The sequence below is a fragment of the Scomber scombrus genome, chromosome 11 (assembly GCF_963691925.1).
Source record: "Scomber scombrus chromosome 11, fScoSco1.1, whole genome shotgun sequence".
Lineage (NCBI taxonomy): Eukaryota > Metazoa > Chordata > Actinopteri > Scombriformes > Scombridae > Scomber > Scomber scombrus.
In genome coordinates this window covers 27,374,636-27,397,135 of record NC_084980.1, presented here as the reverse complement: position 1 = coordinate 27,397,135, position 22,500 = coordinate 27,374,636, and the positions used below count along the sequence as shown (strand labels likewise).

The 22,500-nt window shown below is 38.4% G+C and overlaps 2 protein-coding genes across 3 annotated transcripts in view; one reads left to right on the top strand and one right to left on the bottom strand.

Moving 5' to 3' along the window:
* The window catches only part of LOC133991275 (guanine nucleotide-binding protein G(olf) subunit alpha), a 52,387-nt gene extending 39,427 nt beyond the window's left edge, over positions 1–12,960 (top strand). For both annotated transcript variants that reach the window (XM_062429804.1, XM_062429806.1), the window contains exons 6-12: positions 1,266–1,320; positions 1,423–1,496; positions 3,617–3,675; positions 4,175–4,295; positions 5,398–5,528; positions 6,474–6,541; positions 10,160–12,960. In XM_062429804.1, the coding sequence (XP_062285788.1) occupies positions 1,266–1,320; positions 1,423–1,496; positions 3,617–3,675; positions 4,175–4,295; positions 5,398–5,528; positions 6,474–6,541; positions 10,160–10,306 (655 nt within the window). In that variant the 3' untranslated portion in view covers positions 10,307–12,960. The remainder of the gene's footprint in view (positions 1–1,265; positions 1,321–1,422; positions 1,497–3,616; positions 3,676–4,174; positions 4,296–5,397; positions 5,529–6,473; positions 6,542–10,159) is intronic.
* A 2,788-nt stretch (positions 12,961–15,748) lies between these two features.
* LOC133990884 (metallophosphoesterase 1-like) overlaps positions 15,749–22,500 on the bottom strand; it is a gene marked incomplete at its 5' end in the record, with an annotated part of 13,173 nt that continues 6,421 nt past the window's right edge. The window contains 3 exon segments of the mRNA XM_062429301.1: positions 15,749–16,528; positions 20,054–20,194; positions 20,432–20,554. Coding sequence (XP_062285285.1) covers positions 16,343–16,528; positions 20,054–20,194; positions 20,432–20,554 — 450 coding nt within the window.

Here is a 22,500-nt window from a genome sequence, read left to right as displayed (position 1 = left end):
AGAAAATACACATTGTGCTATTCTCTCCTTACAAACTGGTCGATGCTGAGCCTGATTTTCCTTCAAATAGTCATATAAGTATAATTCAGGGTAGTAAACTTACATTCTGACATCATTTATTGGCACCTTTATGAGACTTTAAAGCGTATTTTGGTTCTTTTTTGATAGTAAAGCATTTACATATTTGTACCACGACTACTCTCAAAGACATTTTTGCTTTGGGCCTCTTGTTAATTTCTAACCCTGTTGTGGTCCGCTGCTGCTCTCATGCTAACTGAAAGCTAAAGACCCTAAAACGACCTGAAGAGGCCCTCTGAATGTTACATGCACATATTTGTAAAGCGTTGTAACGACGTGTGCTTCATGTAGACGATCACATCAAGAAGAAGACTTAAATGCATCTTTTTATTCAGTTTATATGAATTCTGGTTCTTAAACCGGCGTGTTGGAGTCTTTAAACTGTGTGATCCAGATCATCCAGGGGCCCGTGTCCCCAGTCTCGGTGTCCTGAGCCTGCCTGCTGTGCTGCAGAGAGGCCCAGCTGCTGTTACTGCTGCTGCTGCTCCTACCGCTTCTACCGCTGCACATGCTCTCAGTAGTGAAGAGACGGCAACAGCAAGCTGTCTAACCTCCACAATAACTGCCTTATGTAATCACTCTGGCTAGAGACAGACCAAAATAGCCCAGACTGAGCAGCCCTGCCCTCTTGTGGCGACCGGCCGCCTCAGCATCGGGCCTTACAGAGCCGAGCCTCTACGGGGAGTCAGACATGGCGGCCGCCACTCGCAGCACTCACCGTAGATCACATGAACGTCTAAATGTCGCACATGAGGTGGTTTTAATGCATGATGGAGCTCACATGTGATCAGATTAGAAGGATTTTGTTGTATTTGAAGTGAATTGTTTGTTTTTTTGGTTTGTGTGAGATGAAATGAGGCTCACTCTATATTAGTTGGTTTGTGTGTTGTTGATTCAGACCTTCAGGCTTGTAAAGATGATTTTAGAGATTTAATATTTATAGAGACAAATCTCATTAATGTCCCAGTTTTCTTATAAATGATGACACTGAATTGTTTCTTGTTGTTGTTGAATCTCGATAAGTTCTGTGTCCCTGCAGCTTGGAGATACATTATATTACATTTTATTACAGATAAACATGATGATGTACATTAAGGGAAGAAACAGGAAAATAAACATGGAAGAGAAATGGATCAACTGGACTATAAAATGTAAACTTGTTGTGTTTCTGCTTGTTTTCTTCACAGTTTCCTGGACAGAATTGACTCTGTAAGACAGAGCGACTACACACCAACGGACCAGGTCAGCCCTCCTAAAAGTCTTCATGTGTGTTTCTAAAAGTTTTATAATCATCTTTTATTTCGTCTAATCTGGATTCTTCTGTTTCCCGTCTCTCCCACACAGGACCTGCTACGCTGCCGAGTGTTAACTTCAGGGATTTTCGAGACGAGGTTCCAAGTAGACAAAGTGAACTTTCAGTAAGTCGCTCGGTCATAAAAAAACACATGATGATGAACACGTTATCAAAAAGGCATATCTGTCCATTAATACTTTCTCAGAAATCAAATCGCTGTAACTTCTGATTACATCGACTCTTTAGCAACTTATAAAACCTCTAACCTTTAAAAATAGGTTCATCTACATCTCCTTTAAGTATTAAGTATTATATCAAGTTGTTTTTTGACTGATAAATTAAGCTACTCACCCTCTTTGGGGGGAAATAATATAAAGTGATACATTTTTTCTTCTAATTAAAAGATGTAATTGAACATCAGTCTGAGCGAAGGTAGCAGGAAGTGACTAAAACTGTATCTCAGTCTTACAATGATGCTGATTCTTACTTTACTTTTATCTAATTTAGTGATTTATTATTTGAAACCTAAATAACAGCATTAATTCTATTATCTCCGTCACTGAAATTGAATATAATTTTCAGGGTTAGTTAGTAACTAATTCAGTATGTAGGCCACATTTTTAAATCTTATTTTTAGATGTAAGGACGTCAAAAAAGACCAATGATATTAAAACAGGCTTAATGTTAACAAGCTTTATGTTAACAAGCTGTATATTAAGGGTAATATGAAGGTATGTGAACTCTTTATTGCCCCAGACTCTCCCTCTTCTGTTACCAAACATAACTTATTGTACCAGTATTGCCGGTTGAGAACGCCCTCTCGGGTGTTACTGCTATATTTACCGTTCCCTCGTGTTATAAGAGCCAAGTCATGTCGTAATGTTCGTTACCCCGTAACCGCAACGTGCCCTTAACCCTCACGTCGTTCTCCCGGGTCAAATTGACCCCGTTTGTTTTGAGTGTTCCTTCTTTCCTCCCTACCTTCCTTCCTTCATTCCTTTCCTTCCTCCCTTCCTTCTTTCCTCCCTCCCTCCTTCTCTCTTTCTTTCCTCCCCCCTACCTTCCTCCCTTCCTTCTTTCCTCTGTCCTTCTTTCCTTCCTTCTTCCCTTCCTCTTTTCCTTTCACCATCCTCCCTTCCTTCCTTCCTTCCTTCTTTCCTCCGTCCTCCCTTCCTTCTTTCCTTTCCTTTCCTCCCTTCCTTCCTTCCTTCCTTCCTTCCTTCCTTCCTTCCTTCCTTCCTCCCTCCCTCCTTTCCTTCCTTCTTCCTCCCTTCCTTCCTTCCTTCTTCCCTCCCTCCTTTCCTTCCTTCTTCCTCTTTTCCTTCCTTCTTTCTTCCCTCCCTCCTTTCCTTCATTCTTCCTCCCTTCCTACTTCATCCCTTCCATCCATACTTCCTTCTTACTCCATTCCTTCCTTCCTTACTCCTTTCCTTCCTTCTTCCCTTTCTTCCTCACTCCCTTCCTCCTTTCCTTTCTTCTTCCTTCCTTCCTTCCTTGACTCAAGGACAACAGGAGGGTTAAACAAAAAACACAGAATCCCACAAACTGGCGAAAAAAGGCGGAAATGAACATCAGCTAAGTGCCTGAGATCCTCTGCGGTCCAACCGGTGTGACTTGTGAGCCTGAGCTGAAAGTTATTGACCATTGGTCGCAGTTATAAGAGCAGCCGATAAAAGGTTAGAGTAAATGTTTTGTAACTGCTTTTGATGATGTCAGATGAGATGACCCACTTCCGCAAATGGCAGACACAACAGACTTATTCTAACCCCTCTGAAATGGGTCTTTGTATCAAATTATATCATCCTGAATGATTGATAAAAAAAAAAGCTCTGGGACATGACTTCCCTTTGGGTGTGCATTTTTTTTTATCATTTAGCTTTGATGACTTCCTAACATGCAGGCCGGGTCACGCAGGGAACCGAGTGCAAATAATGCTGTTATACATATTATTTATTCTATAGTACATTATTTAAACTTTATTTTACAAGACAGACCTAAAGAGGAGATTGAGCTTAAAATAGAAACACAATAAGACGTGATGATCTGATTTCTTTTTAATAATCCTTCAAATAAAACCGGCTCTTAAATATTTCAGTCCAGCCTGACGACAGTACAGCATGTACCTGACGTCCTGGGCGCTCGTCCCACCACAGATGTGATAACTCTTTGGCCAGCAGAGGGCAGCAGTGAGTGTGTTGTTGTGTCTCTTCATGTCTGACCTAGTATTCTTCCTCTCCTCCACAGCATGTTTGATGTTGGAGGCCAGAGAGATGAAAGGAGAAAATGGATCCAGTGCTTTAACGGTGAGACTTTTTTTTTCAGCCTTTTTGTTCTTCTTGTTTTCCTTCGAATAGCAACGTCGTGCGTCGTCCTCCACCAGAAACACATCCCTCCTTCCTTCCTTCCCTCCTTCCTTCCTTCCTTCCTCCCTCTCTTTCTTTCTTCCCCCATACCTTCCTCCTTTTCTTCTTTCCTTCCTTCCTCCCTTCCTCTTTTCCTTTCTCCCTTTCTCCCTCCCTCCTTCCTTCTTTCCTCCATACTTCCTTCCTCCCTCCTTTCCTTCCTTCTTCCTTCCTTCCTCCCTCATGTCCTTCCTTCTTCCTCCCTTCCTCCATCCTTTCCTTCCTTCTTCCTCCCTCCTTCCTTCTTTCCCTCCCTCCCTCCCTCCCATTGCATCTCATCTAGTCTTTCCTACCGACTCCGATATCACATCACCTCCTTTTCTTTCTTTTTTTTTTTGTCTTATTCCTTCACAAATGTGCAATGATGTCTGATTTGAGTCTACCTCTGCTCTCCTCCCAGACGTCACTGCTATCATCTTCGTGGTGGCCAGCAGCAGCTACAACATGGTAATAAGGGAAGACAATAACACCAACAGGCTACGGGAAGCCCTGGACCTCTTCCGCAGTATTTGGAACAACAGGTGAGTCTGAAATGGGAATAAAGGTTGAGCTGAGCAGTTCGTTTTAGGTCCTCGAAGACTCTTTTTTTTAATTGTTTATCTTCATCTTGAAACGTTCAGGTGGTTTGAAGTCTACGGCATGATGAATCCAAATCACTGGTCTGGTGTTTAGATTGAAGGTTTTAATTCAAACTGATCTACATTTCAGTCCAGTGGTTTCAATTCATCCTCCTCTAGATATAACCCTATTGTTTTATATATAAAAAAATAAAGATTCACAGAAGTACAACACTTATTCTGCAAACCTAAATATTAAGAATAAATAATAAAACAAATTTGATCCTTTTGAAACAGTTTAAAGATTAAATTTGTGCCGATGCTGCAACAAAAACCTCCATATGGGATGTGAATGACCAACGTAACCTAGATTCGATTTATCTTCAAAGGATGGGTTCACAGTTGTTCAAAACTGTCTTAAAACAATCGTCAGGTGCCCAAATGAACATTGACATATAATTGTCTTGCTCTAATCATTCCTCCTTCTCATACTGACCATTAGGAGATCAATGTAAGTGATGGAGGACAAAATCCACAATGATTAAAAACTTTATTTGAAGCTAATTTGAGGCTTTAATCGTCCAAATGACTCAAAAACAAGTAGACATCTTTCAACATTAGTCTTTTTAGTGTCAGATTTCCTCTTTTTGTCGCTGTTCTTCCTCTTCTCTAGACAAACATGACTTCCAATATAAACATAGCTGGAGAGGATCTCCTAATGTTGTAAAGTTATGAACAGGAGGAATGATGATAGTGAGCAAAACCTGTTTCAATGTTCATAAGACGGATTTGAAAATATGAATCTTACTTTATTTCCTCAGCTCCTCATCACATAAACGTAACTACAGTTAGAGGGAGCCGCTGTCCATTTCACTGAGCTTATATTTGACTTTATGAATGACACAATAAATGACAAAAGTCCATCTCTGAACAAGCTATGCAACATTATTGGTGTTTTTAATCTAAACACTTGACCATCACCCTTTCCTTGTTTCTCTTCCAGTACTTCTACACATCTGAATGTTTCCTTAACGCTGTTTCCTGTGTGTGTGGTTTTGTCTTTCAGATGGTTACGTACTATATCGGTCATATTATTCCTGAACAAGCAGGACATGCTGGCTGAGAAAGTATTAGCTGGAAAATCCAAAATTGAAGACTACTTCCCCGAATATGCTCGCTACACCATACCAAATGAAGGTTCGTGCACCACTGACATACACAATTATTACAACTAGGCATGGGCCGGTATGAGATTCTGACGGTGTGATAACCTTCGGCAAAAATATCACGGTTTCACGGTATTACGATTACAGCTCTAAAATGTGTTATTTAGAAATGTCTGTATTTGAAAACTTTTCCATTGAACTGTCTTTTATTTTTAAACAATATATAGAACATGATGGAACATTAGTAAATATGTATTTAAAATAAATAATAATAAAAAATAACTGAATTTTTTCTAAATTAAAAATAAATAAAATAAGTGCAGTCCTTAATGCAGTCCTTTAACTGAGGTTAAACCTGCAACTCAAGTCACGACATAAATGAATTATTTTTAGTGAATAAAACAACCTTCTTCCTCCAAGCCGTGGCCGTCTGTCTTTTTACGGTAGCCGAAGTATTCCCACACAGCCGGCTGTGGCTCAGGAAGTAGAGCGGGTCGTCCTCCAATTGGAAGATTGGGCGGTTCGATTCCCGGCTCCTCCAGTCCACATGTCGATGTGTCCTTGGGCAAGACACTTAACCCCAAATTGCTCCCGTTGCTATGCCAACCAACGGTGTATGAATGTGTGTAAATGGTTAGATTCCTCCTGATGTGCAGGTTGGCACCCTGTGTGGCATCAGTGTATGAATGGGGTGATTGAGTTGTAGGGTAAAGCGCTTTGAGTGGTCGAAAAGACTAGAAACGCTTGTAACAGCAACCGGAGGTGCGAGGGGGCAGCAGCAGCTACACGTGACCTGAGGGACCTCCACTTTCTCTCTGATGAGACGTCACATTAAAAAATGTTAGCAGTTTTGAAACCCGTGACTTTTTCATACCGTGGTAGACCTTGAAACCGGTAACCGGCCCATACCTAGTTACAACACTTATTATCTTTTCATGTCTGATTGTGTTAACTGTGTCTCTGTTGTTTATTTCAGCAACTCCTGAACCCGGTGAAGACCCAAGAGTGACGAGAGCGAAGTTCTTCATCAGAGATGAGTTTCTTGTAAGTACACGACCGAATGTCTCGACTGTTTCAAGCAAGCTGAAGTTAATCAGTGTCCAGCTGTGATGAGCTTCGTCCTGTTAATTCATAACTTTACTCACCGCTGCTGAAATTCACAGCAGTTCATGACAGTTTGAACTCGATAAACTGATCCCGTCCGTCTCATGATGACACGTTTTCTGCCAATGAGCGGCTAACATTAGCAACTTTAGCTTTTAGCAGCCAGTCATGTTGCTGTACATCCATCTGTGGCCGATACAGATGTTCTGCACAATGGACGGCGAAATCAGTCCAGACATATAGCAGCTTTCATTCAGGTTAATGTGGTTCAAAGTGCTTCACAGTTGATTGACAAGCTGATAATAAGACAGAACAAGTGTTTAACAAAGACAACAGAAAGAAAATGATACAAATGTAAAGATTAATAAGATTAAGGATACAATTAAATCAAGTAAAATAAATAAGAGATTAAAAATAACAAGGGAGAATAATAGAAAGAGTAAAAATGTAGGTTAAAATAGATAAACAAAAGACAAAACTAAAGTAAAATGAAATAAAAGAGATAAAGTTTAATAAAAGTAACTGACACTAAGTTAAAAAAGAAACTGAAGATTAAAATCAACATGAAAATAAAACCTATAGAACAATAATAATAACAAAATAAAGACAATTAAATGGTGAAAGTGTATGTTTACATTTTAGCAGCTATTCTATAGATTACTGTTGTTTCATTGGCTGCTGATTGAAACAAATCTACCAACAACTTTTTTTATTTTAGCAGCATGTAGCAGGTGGTTGGTGCTCACTTTGTGCCCTTCATACAGTCACATGAGCCCAAAGCCCACTTACTGTCATCCTCAGCCGACCGAGGAGACTCAATTCAGTTTTATTCACATAGTGCTCAATCATAACAGAGGTCAGAAGCATCTTAAGACACTTTTTATTATAAATTAAGTTGTTTGCATTCATGTTGAAGCTCAAATCACATATTTATATTTATATATGTACACTATTAGTACTTTTAACATTTTAACATTACGTAATGCTACTTCTTTATTTTTATATTAAACTGGTGTTTGTCACAAAGTTGAGCTCACGCCCTTCTGTCCTGTAACTAATTGCACAATTTCCTGCTATTTTACTTCCACTGTAGAGCTGTAATGACACAAATCACTCGCCTTAACGATATTAAACACTGCTCTAATTCTGTTTAATGTAATGTATCTGTTCAGGGCTGCAGTAAGGCCCAATACAGCCCAATGTTTACTATTGGATGCTTTTCTGATCACTGCAGCCGTATTTAGCATCATTAGCTTTAGAAACTGTGAATCTGTTTCCAGGTGGTACAATAGAGAGCAAATGGAGCATCGGCTGCTGTCAGCTGATCAAGTAAAGAATCATTTGTGAAGTCAAAACAACATGAAGTGATTCAGTTTATTTGGTTAAAGTGAAGCTCGTCCTCTGTTCCTATTTGGTTTGAATATCAGAGACGTTAAAGTCTGTGTAAAGTAAGAATAAATATTTTGTTCTGAGTTTGACATACCACAGAAAAGTGTGTTGTTAACCACCCTGAAAAATTTGAATGATTAAAAAAAATTGCCAAATATATGAAATTACGCTTCAAAGTTGTGTAAAAGTCTGCCTATTTCTCTTCTCCCAAACGCTGTGGGAGTGGCCGCCGAGTCCGCTGAAGCCCCGCCCCCTACCAAGTGTCACCTGTCAATCAAAATCACCACCTCTACCAGAAACATGGACGCTACGTCTCAGAGCTTTCTGCTGCTAGCTCGGCGGCAAACACGACTACTGTAGTTTACTTTGAGTCATTCGCTCCTTCCTGCCGCCAGAAATACTCACCAGAATGTGTATTTATCCGCAGCTGAAAAAAGTCCCCCGACAAATGCGCCATTTACTGCTGTTTGAGTTTCAGGAAGTTACTGAGTCTCTTTTAAAAAAATTCAACTACGTATTTGTGATCATTAAAATAAAATAAAAGTGTGTTCTCGGAGGGGCTCGGAGATGAGGGACAGAGAAGGTGGACGAACACACTGTTGGTTTGATTCTTTTGGGATTTGTTGATAATATGAAAAATAAAGACTAACAGCCTGCTTACCCTTAAAGATACGTTTCATGCTCATTTTCAGGTCTATATTTTTGTTCAGAAACGTCTTATTTATCTTCTATTCTCCCTTTATGGAAACACAGCCTATTTTAACCCTCAATTTTGACTTGCAGGCAGTGATTTACAAACGTTCACCTCAAGTTCAGGAAGTTTGACTTTGTTTAATATAGATGTCCGACATCATAATGGTATAAAAATAACAGAAAAATCACAAAAAAGCGAAATATGTCCCTCTTAAAGTCCCTCTAACAAACAGGCTCAGACCAAGGATGGGGAAATCATTGGGCCAGCCAGACAGTTATTCCCCCTAAACTATAAAAAGGGAGAAGAGGAAAAATAATCTAATCCTAATTCAACAAAACAAAACCGAAAACTAGACTACTGACAATCTTCATCCCAAATTAAAATAACAAACCGCAGCATTGAATATCATGCTAAAAGAAAACAGGAAAACGTTCCCCCTGATCCGTGTTACGGGCATTGACGAGAAAGAGAGAGAACGAGGATTCCTCCCAACCCTGTTTTGCAGAAATGAAACCACATTTAAAAATGTCTTCAGTAGTTACCTGCAGGCTCGGAGATGAGGGACGGAGAAGGTGGAATTACTGTTGGTCTTTCATTAGATTTGTCGACAATAATAATTAAAAAAAAAACCTTATCCTTAAAAGTATTTTAAAGGTTTAAATTTTTATTATGGTATAATTCACAGTTCAAATCTCCTTATTTATCTTATATCATGTTTTTAACTGACAGGAAGCAATTTAGATACATTCACCTTTTAAATTTTGGAAAATGTGACCATGTTTAATATAGACGTCCGGCATCATAATAGTTAAAATATAACAAAAAGCTAGATATGTCCATTTCCTGTCAAAGCCTTTTGATGCCTTTCTGATAAGTACATTTTTCAATTGAGAGATAAATCTTACTATATAAGAAATTATCTATCTCATAAATCATGTCAGTATCCATGAAAATCACCTAAACTTGGATTTTGGTGCTTACTCTAAGCAATGAAATGTAATAAGTTACATTACTTTGATTAAGTAATTGAAATAGTTACATTACTTATTACATTTTAAATATCTTAAGTAATTTAAGTATCTAGTAATCTGTAATCTATTACATTTCTAAAGTAACCTTCCCAACCCTGGTTATATATATTTATATTTATATTATATTTACATCACAGCAGCTGGTTTAATGTAGGTCAGTGTAATGCTCATCCTGGCCAACAGGGGGCGATAATAATTGAAATAGTTACATCACTTATTACATTTTAAATAGAGTAACTAGTAATCTATAATCTATTACATTTCTAAAATAATCTGGCCACACGTAACAGCCCCCTTTTAAACTTTGAACTCCTGCTGTCACCCTGACCTTTGACCTTTGACCTTCTGGGATCAGAGTCAGAGAGGAGAGTACAGTACAGGAGCTTATATCTGAGACCTTCCTGACATGTGCCCCCCCCCCCCCCTCCTCTCCCCCCTCCTCAGCGGATCAGCACTGCGAGTGGCGACGGCAGACACTACTGCTACCCCCACTTCACCTGCGCCGTGGACACAGAGAACATCCGGCGGGTGTTCAACGACTGCCGGGACATCATCCAGAGAATGCACCTGCGGCAGTACGAACTCTTGTGATGGGACCGCCTCCGTCAGCCTTTCTGTGTTTTTTCTCCACCATTCTGCATCCTTGACGAACCCTTCCTCCTCCTATTTCTCCTCCTCCTCCTCCTCCTTTTATCCTCTACCCTCCTCCCTCAAAGTAACCCTCAACACCCCCCCCCACCTTCCCCACTGACCACCCCTCCTGTCGAGGACTATGAAGTACTACTGAAGTGTGTCAAATCCTCTTCCTCTTCTTAACTTCTTAGCTTTTTGTACGTTTTTTTTTTTTTCTTCTTCTTTTTTTTGTCCTCTCTGAGATTCATCCCCATTTCACCGATATGTAAAAGGAAGGTTGGGGAACAAAGTTGTCGCTATTTTTTTTTTCTTTTTCTTTTTAATCCTTCCTTTTTTTGAATGCCTTGATTTTTGTCATTCCACTAAGCCTTGGGCTACCTCCTCTTTTTTTTTTTTTTTTTGCCCCTTTGTGTCCTTCTGGGTTTTTTTGTTGTTGTTTTTTTTTTTTTTTGGCTTTGTCATCGGACCTGGACTGGTGGGTGTGGGTGCATGAAACACACCTGCAGGACCCCCGTCCTCTAGGTGTGTGTGTGTGTGTGTGTGTGTGTGTGTGGGTGTGTGTGAGTGAGAGAGAGAGGGATGATGATGATGATGATGAGGGAGGATTTGCCATGTGTGAGGTGTGAGGAAGCGAATGTGTGTGTGTCTGTGTGTGTGTGTGTGTGTGTTTATGTTTGTGTCACCACCATGACCTTTTACCCCTTCCTCTTACCCCCCTAAATCTTCCTCCACCCCTTTTTTCCCCTTTTTTTTTTTATGCCCCATCACCCCCTCCAACTTTAACAGCTCCTCTGCTCCTCCTCCTCTCTCTCTGCGTGGACGACGACCGACTGGACGCCGGAGAGAAAAAGAGAGAGAGAGAGAGAGAGGGACAGGAGAGGACGGAGGGGGAGAACCGAGTGGATGAAGAGATAAATGCACTTTGCATCAGGTTCCTTAATAACTTTTTTTTTCGGTTGTTGTTTTTTTGTTGTTGTTTTTTTTTTTTTCTCCAGAGGAAGCATACACACAATGTAGCATCACAATATTTATTACCCTGTCACGATGTTAGCTTGTTGCCGAGCTGCAGGGTGGACCGAGCAGCCGAGAGACATGTGGAGCAATTTAAAAAAAACAAAAAAAAAACAAAAAAAAAGAAGAGAAAAAGAAAAAAGGAAAAAAAAAAAAAAGAGAGGGAGGGGCGGGAAATTATTAAAATTTACACGACGACATGAAGAAGAAGGATTTCAAATGAAGAAATGAAGGAAAAAGGGACTGAGCTCTCTGCACCTTAGCCCTGCCTCCACGGACTCGGACCTGCCTCCTTTTTTTTTTTTTTTTTTCTTCTTCTTCTTCTTTTTTTCCCTTTTCTTTCTTTTCCACACAAACCATCCTTTTAGCTTAGAGATACTGATGGGGAGGGGAGGGAGGGGAGGGGAAGAGAAAAATGTATTGTTCTCCTTTTTTTTTCGGGTTTTTTTTTGTTTAACTTGTACACTGTGCAAGGTTGAATTATCCTGTACAGACTGTAAAATGTAATATTATTTTGTACAACTTAATTGAAAGAAAAACAAATCTACTTGTAGATCTTTGTGCCTTGATTATGGCTGTACCTGTAAATGAGCTCAGATGTAAGTATGTTTTCGACTGCGCTGTACAGCTTGATGTCAAAACTCTATCGGCAGCGGAAGACTGCGGGTAGGGGACTTTCTCTGTAGAGTTTAGTTTTTTCTGGTTTATAAAAAAAAAAAAAAAAAAAGGAAATGCTGTTTAGTAAAAAATAAAAAATAGGGAAAAAATCCTAAAAACCTGTATACATTATGCAAATTAACCACTTACCTGCAGTGAAGACCAGATGTTGCAGCGCCATGCCTTTTTTTTCTTTTCTTTATTGGTTTAATTTTTTTTTTTTTTTTCTGTTTCCTCCTTTTTTCTTTTTTTTTTTCTTCTTTTTTTTCTTCTTCTTTTTTTTGAATTTCACAGCTTTAAAAACAAAACATTGGAAATCCATTGAAAGTGTCCAAATTGCAACCTGGTGTTGTTTTAATAGGAACCAACGTTTTTTCGATATGAAGTGTGTCTGAGATCTGTACTGATGTGCGTGCCTGTGCGCATGTGTACATAAAGACAAACATAGACTCACAGACGCATTGTGTGTGCGTGCGTACGTGTGAGGGCGAGTGTGCGTTGTGTGTAAAATTTTATAAATGTATGTACATGTAAATTTATAGGTCTATATAAATATATATGTACAATTATACATGTTTAATTATGTGTGTGCCTAGGTGTACATACCTATGTATGTATACGGTAAATATGTATACATACACACATAGGAAAGCATGTTTAGAATGGAGATGAATAAATGAGAGCGTGCAATATTAGTAATTCTTTGGTCCTTTGGAGCCATACCCGATGGCACAGGCACTATGAATGTGTGAGCAGCACCCAACAAGACAAGCTCTTCTCCTTGTACAAACAGCATCAGCCTTTTCTTCTGCTACAGTACACGTCTATCCCCAAAAGAGAGTGAACTGACTGGAGGTGCAAAAACCTTGTTTGGCCTGGGAGGATGATTAAATGACATTTTTATTTTCTTTAAATAAAGAGGCACATTAGAGGACTTTGCTTTATTTCCATCTTGGTGTCCAGTTGTGTCCACGTTTGTTTGTTTTTTTTGACGCTGCAGCCGAGCGGCGGTGAGGTTCATGAGTGTAACTGTTTTGTACTTTTGAGTATTTTCCATTTTATGCTACTTTACACTTCACACCACTTTACATCTATCATATCAATATCACACTTATAATCCTCATTTATACGACCAAAGTCCCAGTTACTTTAAGATACATTAACATTTTAATTATTAAGTTAAATAAAATGAAACCAGCTTCTTTTACTCATGTTTCACCAATATTGAACATTTAATAGACAGATAGATAGATGTAAACTTTATTGATCCCCTTGGGGAAATTTAGGGTCCAGCAGCTTAATACACAAAGACATCAAAGAACAATATACTAAAACATTAAATACTAAATACTAAAATACTTAAATAAGAACAACAAGGTCTGAGGATGAGGCTGTGTGATAAAGTGCAGAAATAAAATAAACCTAAAAATATAGTGCAATATAATGACATATTATTACTTTATTTGTCCTAAACAGGCAGTTGGTTGTGCAGCAGTGTATAATAATTATATTTGATATGATTGATCCATTAAATGACATATATTAGCTTTAATTTAACATATATTTGAGCTCCAAAAGGTCAATTTAACCAATATTATGAACAAAAACAAAGATTAGAGTTGTATATAAAGTAGATAAAAAGAGCTCAGATTAACAATCTAATGTTATAAATAGTAATATATCACTTTTTACTGTGAGTACTTTTACATTTGATGCTTCAAGTAGATTTTATATGCAGGACTTTTAACTTTTCTGGAGTATTTTACATGGTTTTATTTAAAGGTCTGAGCACCTGTCCCACCACTGAGCAGGTCGGAGGTCATTCAGTGTCTTAATTATTATATTTAAACTTTTTCACAGCAGATAATTTGATGTGTCGTAGTAGGAAAAGCACAGATGTTAATGATCATATTAAAGAAGGTTAAATAACTATAGTCACATTCAGATATTAATTGTATTATTTACACTTGTGCTTTTCCTGCTGTGACATGTAAACAGTAGCAGGTTATATAAAGGCCGCGCTCTCCCGATCAGGTGTTTTCAGTTTCAGGCTGATGGGACCTCTGCTCAGGTCGAAGGAGGTCAGAGGTCAGAGGTCGGAGCCCACAGGATTCATTATGTCTAATAATTAGCTGTGTCCCATTTCATCCTGCAAACTGTTGTGTGTTCACGTGGGAAGTTTAAAAGTTTAAATGAAGTAAACTCGACAAATTCAGGATGCTTATTTAAAAATATGCAGGTCCTCACAGGTGGAAAAAAAACTTAGATTAATTGTGTCAGCATGAACAGCTCAGAAAACAACAAATAACTCATCTTTTAGTTTTTAAAAAGTCATATTTTCTGTCTCATTTTGAAGTTCAGTCCAGAGTGACGTTATAAAGTTTCAGTTTGACATTCAACAGCAACAATTACTCGTATCATTTTCAGCTATAGGATAAAATAAGTGAAATAATTTAAAATATTTTCATTATCAATTTATCTACAGATTATTTTCCTGATACACCAATTAGGTTTTTTTGTCTATAAAAGGTCTGTTATTAGTTTCACACATCCAGAGGTTTGATTTTGGGACACAGATAATAATAAAAGTGTAATTTGTCCCTCAAAGATGAAACAACAGCAGAGTGATGAAGATGTCGGTCAAACAGAATAAATGAAATCAGCTGTGTGTGTTTAACGCAGCAGCTGTGCAGGCTGTTAAAAAGAAAACACTGATTTATACAAAAGAAGGTTTGGTAACAAATTAGGGAATAAAAGTGAAAAATAAACATTATATCACTTTATTTTATTTATTTGATCATTTTACTCCTCAAAACAGTGAACATCAATCTCAACATTAACGTGTGTTGTGATGCACTAAATTATCACGTTATGTCTTTTTTTCCTCTTAACGCTGAGCTGCAACGATTAGTCGATCAGCTGATTGGTCAACAGGTAATTTTGATATCTGATCGAGTCAGTTATCAATCAAAAATGTGTTTTTTCTGTTTCCAGCTGCTCAAATGTGTGACAATGTGCTGCTTTTCTCTGTTTTACATCATTTAATTAAATTTATATTTGTCAGAAATTGTGATATTTTTCACAATTTTACAAAAAAAAAGACATTTTATAGATTAAACTCTAAACTCTTTAATAGATAGTTGATGCTCTATTATTGACTAACATTAATACTTGATAAATCTTAACTTAAATCTTTGCAAAAAAATAACTTAAAAGTCCACTATTACCATGGAAACAGATGTCCTAAAACACCTGAAGATATGCAGCAGTAAATAAATAAATCCCACTGTATAAATAATAAGACAAAATCTCTGATAAATGTGTATTATTTCAATTTATATGTTATTATTTTTTCCAACTGAGAGACAAAAAGAAGCAAATGTGGATTTTTAAGCTGTGAGATGAGTCAAATCTGAATTATGTGAAGTGAGTCGCAGCTCAGTTTCTGAAAGATTTCCTTAATATTTTATACTTCCATTTTTATTTAATATGATGCTGCAGCTGCAAACATACATGTGTGTTAATATCACATTGATCCACTTTCTCCTCCAGGTGTAAACGTTAACATCCTGTAGGTGATTGATTAGGAGTCGTAGTGCAAATCCGCTTCGAGTACACATCATAAAACTCTACAACACACCTTAAGACTCTGATTTTTATTATGTACAGTTCATCAGAAACGTGTCAACAATTTTGGCAAAAAACCTCACAAACATTTGGCACAGAAAAGTCAGCAATAAATATATTCAGATATGCGTCATAAAAACAAAGGAGAAACCTGGATTATCATCAGACTTCAACAACGGAAAGAAGAACGTAACGAGAGGATGAGCAGCAGTGTGTCTTACATCAGATCACAGTTAACATCAGAGTGAAGAGACATAAACCACCAACGTACGTCTTCACTTTACCACCTCAGATCAGACCGTGTGTGGGGGGGGGACAAATAATATTTACATATATACTTGTTTTGATTTGTCTTTTTAAGTGTGTGTGTGACGTTTCTCATACGGACAAATAAGTGGTTGTAAAGTCCACCCATCTGGCACTCTTTAAAAGAAGGTAATTTGGCTCATATCAACTCGACTGGCATTATAAATATGAGAAGATAAACTTTCAGTCCTTTTTTCTTTTTTTTCTTTTTTTAGAGACAATTAAAATATATTCATGTTCATGTCACAGTGCCGCTAAAAACATTTGGACAAATTTGGTCCTTCACATTATGTAGATCCTCAATATCTCTCCAAGATCATGGCTCATTCCCCCCTTCCCTCCCTCCCTCCCTCCCTCCCTCTCCAGCACGTGGTGCATGCTGGGTAATGTAGTTCACAGAGACTTGTGCTTCCCCAGCAGGCAGAGGCTGAGGCACTGCAGCAGGCCTTTCATCCACATACAGTGAGCGAGGAAGAGGAGCAGCAGGCAGGCGCCGGCTGAGCAGTAGACGCTGATGACCGTGCTCTCCTCGGGCAGGAAACATTTGGACAGGGCGTAGCTGCTCGGAGACACGGACGCCTGGGAGGAGAGAGGAGAGAGAGAGGGAGAAAGAGAGGGAGAAAGAGGATACTGAGGGTTAGAGGTGATGATCAATGTTAGGAAGAGCAGAAGCAGCCCCAAAATAAGTCAGTCTCAGGGTTTGGTTTCAGGAGGGAACTATTATTAAATATTAAGAGCTACTTTATGATTCTCTGTGATGGTTTTTAGAAGGATTTTTTTGGCTGCAAATAAAATATATATTAAACGACCATTTGTGGGATTTAGTGCCATCTAGTGGTGAGTTTGCAGATTACAACCCAAATGAATAACCCTATGTCTCCTCTTCATAGTGTGTAGAACAGTGGTCTCCAACCCTGCTCCTGGAGAGCTACTGCCCTGCATGTTTTAGGTATCGCCTCACTCTAACTCGTTATCAAGCAGCTGAGGCTCGTCAAAGGGCTTGATAACGAGTTGATTATTAGAATCAGGTGTGTTAGAGTGAGGAGATACCTAAAACATGCAGGGCAGTAGCTCTCCAGGAGCAGGGTTGGAGACCACTGGTGTAGAAGAACCTACAGTGTCTGTAACAACCATAGACTGTATATAAAAATGGACGTAACATCCTTGACGTCACCCATTGGTTTGTGGACTGCTGCTCGGAGGCCAATAGTTTCGGATCTGAGATGCGCCATCTTGAAAATTTCCGGTGCATGCCGGGTAAAAAAAAAATCATCATCCTCCATCAGGAGGAGCATGAGGCGCCCTTCTGAACCTGTGAACCAATCAACCTGTCAATCACGACGTAGCCACGCCCTAATGCATACCCTGCTTTATCGTCACATATAAAATCAGGGAGGCCAAAATGTCCCAAATGAACATCATACTGCATTGAAGAAGGCTTTAAACTAGCGATTGAGACCATGAACACATTTTGAAAACGTTTACTGAGGTTAGAAGTCGAGTGAGAAGTTGGTGAATTCTCCATTGACTTGTATAGAGACGGAAGTCCTTTTGACACCAAAACGGTCGCCCCCTGGTGGCCTTTTGATAGAATACAGTTTTAAGTTACTTCCGCGTTGGCCTCATTTCAGAGGACCAGAACTCCCCGCCTGGTAACAACCCAAAAAACTCAAAAGGCCCTCTCTAGAATGAGTGTTTGGTTTGTCCGTTCTGGGCTACTGTAGAAACACGGCGGGCTCTGTGGAAGAGGAGCTGCTCCTAATGTAGATGTAAAGATGGAAGGTAACGAAAACACAAAGATTCGTATTTTCAGGTGATATAAACAAATTCAAATATACTTATTGGATATTATATTACATGTTTGTCAAGTCTGTTTCATTATATGACACAACATTTTACACACTGCACCTTTTTAAATTATATTTTTTCTTTTCAAATCTCAGTCTGGGATAAGAGAACTGTATTTAGCCTGAAAGCTGTAACCCAGGAGAGGAAAAAACAGGCCTATAAAAATCTATAACAATGTGGGGGGACATGAATGTATATTTAAGCAGAGGGAAGATGAGCATATCAACATTTTTATCAACTCTCCTCTTTGTTGATCTGGATTTTGGCAGCTGGACAGTTGGAGGTTTTGTTCAGAGAGATTTTTATTCAGAAAATAAACCAGAAACTGTAAAAACGAGGGGGACAAAAATGGATTTTTTGAAAAACATCCTCCCCCACATCTCCAGTGGAAACTACACTCTTGCTCTCGGCCAAACTGTGAACTCTTTTTTTAGGTTCCTCTCTTCACATTTTTAATCTAAATTTAACAGTTTAGAGATACGCTGCTTGATGTTTACAGCCTCTGATAGATTTAATTCACCAAATTACCATTATAGTCCATTTAATAGATATTCTGGAGGTTTCAGTCATATTACATGAAATTTTAACATCTAATAAACAAACTGTATCTGCTCTTGAGGATCCTGTGATACGACTGAAAGCTCCAGAATAATCACCGAATAGATCTTAAGGTAAATCTTTAAGTTTGAGCTTCATATTTTCAGTTTATTATGAGATAACACATTTTGGAGGCTCTAAATGTTGAATGTTTGAGGATGTTAAGTAACAGTTGATGCAGTTTTACCACATGTTGGCATTTGGAGGAACTAAAACAATAATAAAATGTTAAGATTAGAACAAATAAAATAAGAAAAGATTCAGATTATACACTATACTTTGCACATACTAACACAATTTCGTAGCAATGGCTCAAAAAATAGTGCAGAATATTTTTTTTAAAGTGCTGATATTAAAAATAAACCCCTTTTTGTTGACTGTTAAGTAAACAACTGCACTGTGTACATAACTCCTGTGTTTAAGTGCGTGGGGACTCATGCAACACTATATTATATTCCATTTTTACCTAGTTTCTTCCATTAAATGCCACTAAATTCAACACAGTGAACCTTTAAATGATATTTTCTCCTTTATAAGAGTCTGGAATAAAAAAACTGTATTTATGTAGTTTTGCCACATTTTTGGCATTTTGAGAAACTATAAAACATTTTAAGATTGTCTTCAAGAACCTCAGATTCTTGTGATTTGATTGATGGAAATTGTTGAAAATAAAAAATCAAAATAAAATCACATCAGTGGGTGAAATAAGCCTGATTGAAGCTCTTGAAGCCTGATATTACTCCACTGATTGTTACACCTATAACATTCTTTGTTTTCTTACACTGAAGGTGTCATATTATCACCTCCTGATTTCATCTCGTCGGTCTCTCTGGTGATTCTCAGCTACAGAAATAAAACGTTCAGTTAAACGTTGACTTTTATCTCCATGCAGGTGTCACAGATCGGCACTTTGCATGTACGACTGACGACTTTATTCACATATCCTGATAATGATGTCTGACGTCGTGTTCATGTTCGCCTTTCTTCTGTTTTTTTGCCCTCGCCAGTCAGTGCTGAGCGACGTTATCTGTGTCCCATCGACACCATTTCGAGTCGACGTGGAAGCTGCAGAATCTGTTAACGTTATTCACGACGATCAAAGAAATATGCAGATTCTTGGGGCGTCGTTATTTCTGGAAGTCGACTGTCGATCTCATCCGCGTTCCTAAACCTGCCTGCCGGCTCTGATTGGTAGTGACAAGCTCACAGATATGAGGTGATAAGAGGCGAGTCGTACCTTTAATATCTCTCTGCCTATTTCATGGGCATTAACAGGAGAGGACATTATAACAGGAAGCTGAGTGTCAGAGCATCAGAGCATCCAGATAACAGGTGACAGGTGTGACCGACTACTTTTCATGGTCTTTAAAGTCTTTTTTGAAATGCTGAAAAACAGAGTAATCAAGGAAAGTGTGCAGAGATTTATAGTATAGGTAGTTATTATTATAATTATAGCACATTAATCAATTAAAGGGGCGGGGGGTTAGGGTTAGCAGACTGTAAAAATCACTTTGAGAGCATCAAAAAGAAGACAATTCAAAGTTAAAATCAAAGTTATTTTTCTCCCAAAGGATTCAGGTCACCCACTTTCATCTATTATTCACCGTCACATGTTTAAAAGTCAATGTTTTAAAAGGGAGAACAGATGAGGACACTAACCAGGATGAAGCTAGGGTTGTTTCGGTTCCTCCAGCTGAATGATGGCACGCTGATTTCTGGGTACTTGTTGTCATGGAGAACCTCACATCCGCTGTGGGTGTGTCCACTGAGGATGAGGCGGGGTTTAAACCACTGCAGCAGCTGAGGAGAGAAATGCACATCTACCTCAGAGACCGAACCGGTTGCCGCTCGCTTACATCATCAGTTTCATCATCACCGACCATCTGCTGTTTCCATACGAGATTATTTCTGACAGCAGACGGTTGTGCTGCATTTTAATTGGATGAAACCGCTTCAGAGGAGATGTGCGCTTGAGAGAGAGAAAAGGAAATGAAAAAAAAAGCACCACAGGCAGTGATCAGACTGCAGAGTGCTCACCCTCTGTGAGGCCTCCTTCGACAGCACGTCATACTTCTCTCTGAACAGCAGGTGTCGCTCTTCAGGCGGCGCAGCGTCCTGTCCGGTGCAGCCGGCGTCGCTCACTCTGTAGAGAGGATAGTGCTGCAGAGCAGAGCAGAGGAGAGAACACAGTCAGCACCACATCCAAGGCCGTAGCCAGGATTTTTCAAATACTGAGGTCAAAAAGAAGACCACAATTTATATGACTGTTTGATTTAATCCATGATGTATTTATAACGCTTTCTTGCTGTGCATTTCTCAGTCATGGTCACTCTTGTGGTCCAGTTCTTTCTTATCATTTCCAATTTTGCAACTTAAATCAACTCCTATTTCAGTATTCTACAACTTCCATGGTTGCATATTTAAAAAATTATAACTGAAATATGTTATTTTCTTTGTTTGTTCTTAAAATGTGGAATGGAGCACGGCCTGCTGGGAAATGGAGAAAAGGGCTCGTCCAATGAATGAACAGTTTGCAAAATCGGGTCAAGTCCAATTCACAACATATTTCTGGCGATTTCAAGGCATCACTCCACCGCTGGCTATAGCCGGATACTTTTGTTTTGACATGGCAGCGGAATCTTCAAGTACGTGTCACATGACGGTCCGTTGATGCAAGGATAATTGTCTTGTCGGCTATTTTCACTTCCACAATTAAACGAAACTTCAAGAAAAAAATACAGAGGACATGACCTCGGTGTCCTCAATGGTAGCTACGGAAATGACCACATCAGCACCAACACTTTTAAAGCTTTTTAGAAAATGTGTTTCTTTTTCATTATCTGTGTTTCTTTTTTTTTCTTCCCAAGTTTGTTTATTTATTTCCTTACATACACAAAATAAAACAAACAACAACAAATCAAATCAAAACACAACAACCCTCCACAGTCAGTAAAGGGGTCATTCCGTGAAATCGGTACATTTTACGTCCCAGAGAAATAATCTGTCATAAAATCACTATAATACCAAATACACACATAATTTAAAAACTTAACTTTAGTATGTCTTCTATCATCAACACTACCTCAAATTTAGGTAAATTAAATATTACTTTCCATAATTAAATTTGCATTTATGTTGATAAGGCAGGGATTTTCGCCTGTCCCTCACTATGAAAGTTATTTTTCGGGTGTTTTTAGTTGTAAATTGTTGTTGGAAAAATTATAAAATTTTCACATTTGTATATTGTTCTAAAAGTAATCTCATTGTTAAGCAAGGTTTTCAGCGTGAATACATGTCAAATTTATAAAAATTTAAGTCATTTTATCAGTGTCCCCTGATTTCATGTCAGCCCTGTTACTGACACAAAAAAAACCCTGTAAAATAAAGGCACATTCCAACAGTGACATCATTCACAGGAAGTGACATCATTTACAGGAAGAGGATTTTCAACAGTTAAAACACAACTAAGTTTCTGTCTTCTATAATATACAATTTTGTTGTTTTATGAGATTGTTGGGGTGGGGGACATCATACAGCGTCATTACTGTTACCAATTTGTAACATATTAATTAAAATAATAATTTGTATATCTTGATAATTACCATATCTACAAGTAATATTCTTTCAAACTGTATGACATGTGCTCTTGTGACCATGAACATTAGCTAGCTAGGGGCAAATTAGCTCGAAATCGTCAATCCTGTTACTGTCAAACCTGTTACTTTTCCAGAGTAACAGGTTTGACATCTAAGTAGAGGATTAAATACAAAAACACAGACACATATACATTATCTAAATTCAGCAAACCATTACAATACAATAGGCAGACACCCCAATAGAGTACAAAGTACCACATATAGCCAGGTTTAGGCCAGTCTAGTCTTAGTCAGGAATATGTGAAAAACTAGTACTCTCAAAATATAGAAAAGATGGGCCCCATACTGTCCAAAACTTTTGAGGAGAACTCCTTGTAGAAAGAATTTTTTTCCAGTTGAAGGAAATAAAGAACAATAAGGGATTATCTTATCTTTCTTCTGTTTTATATCATAATAATAATTTTCTTTTCTTCTTGTTGCTTCAGTTTGAGCTTCACTGATGAGCAGAGT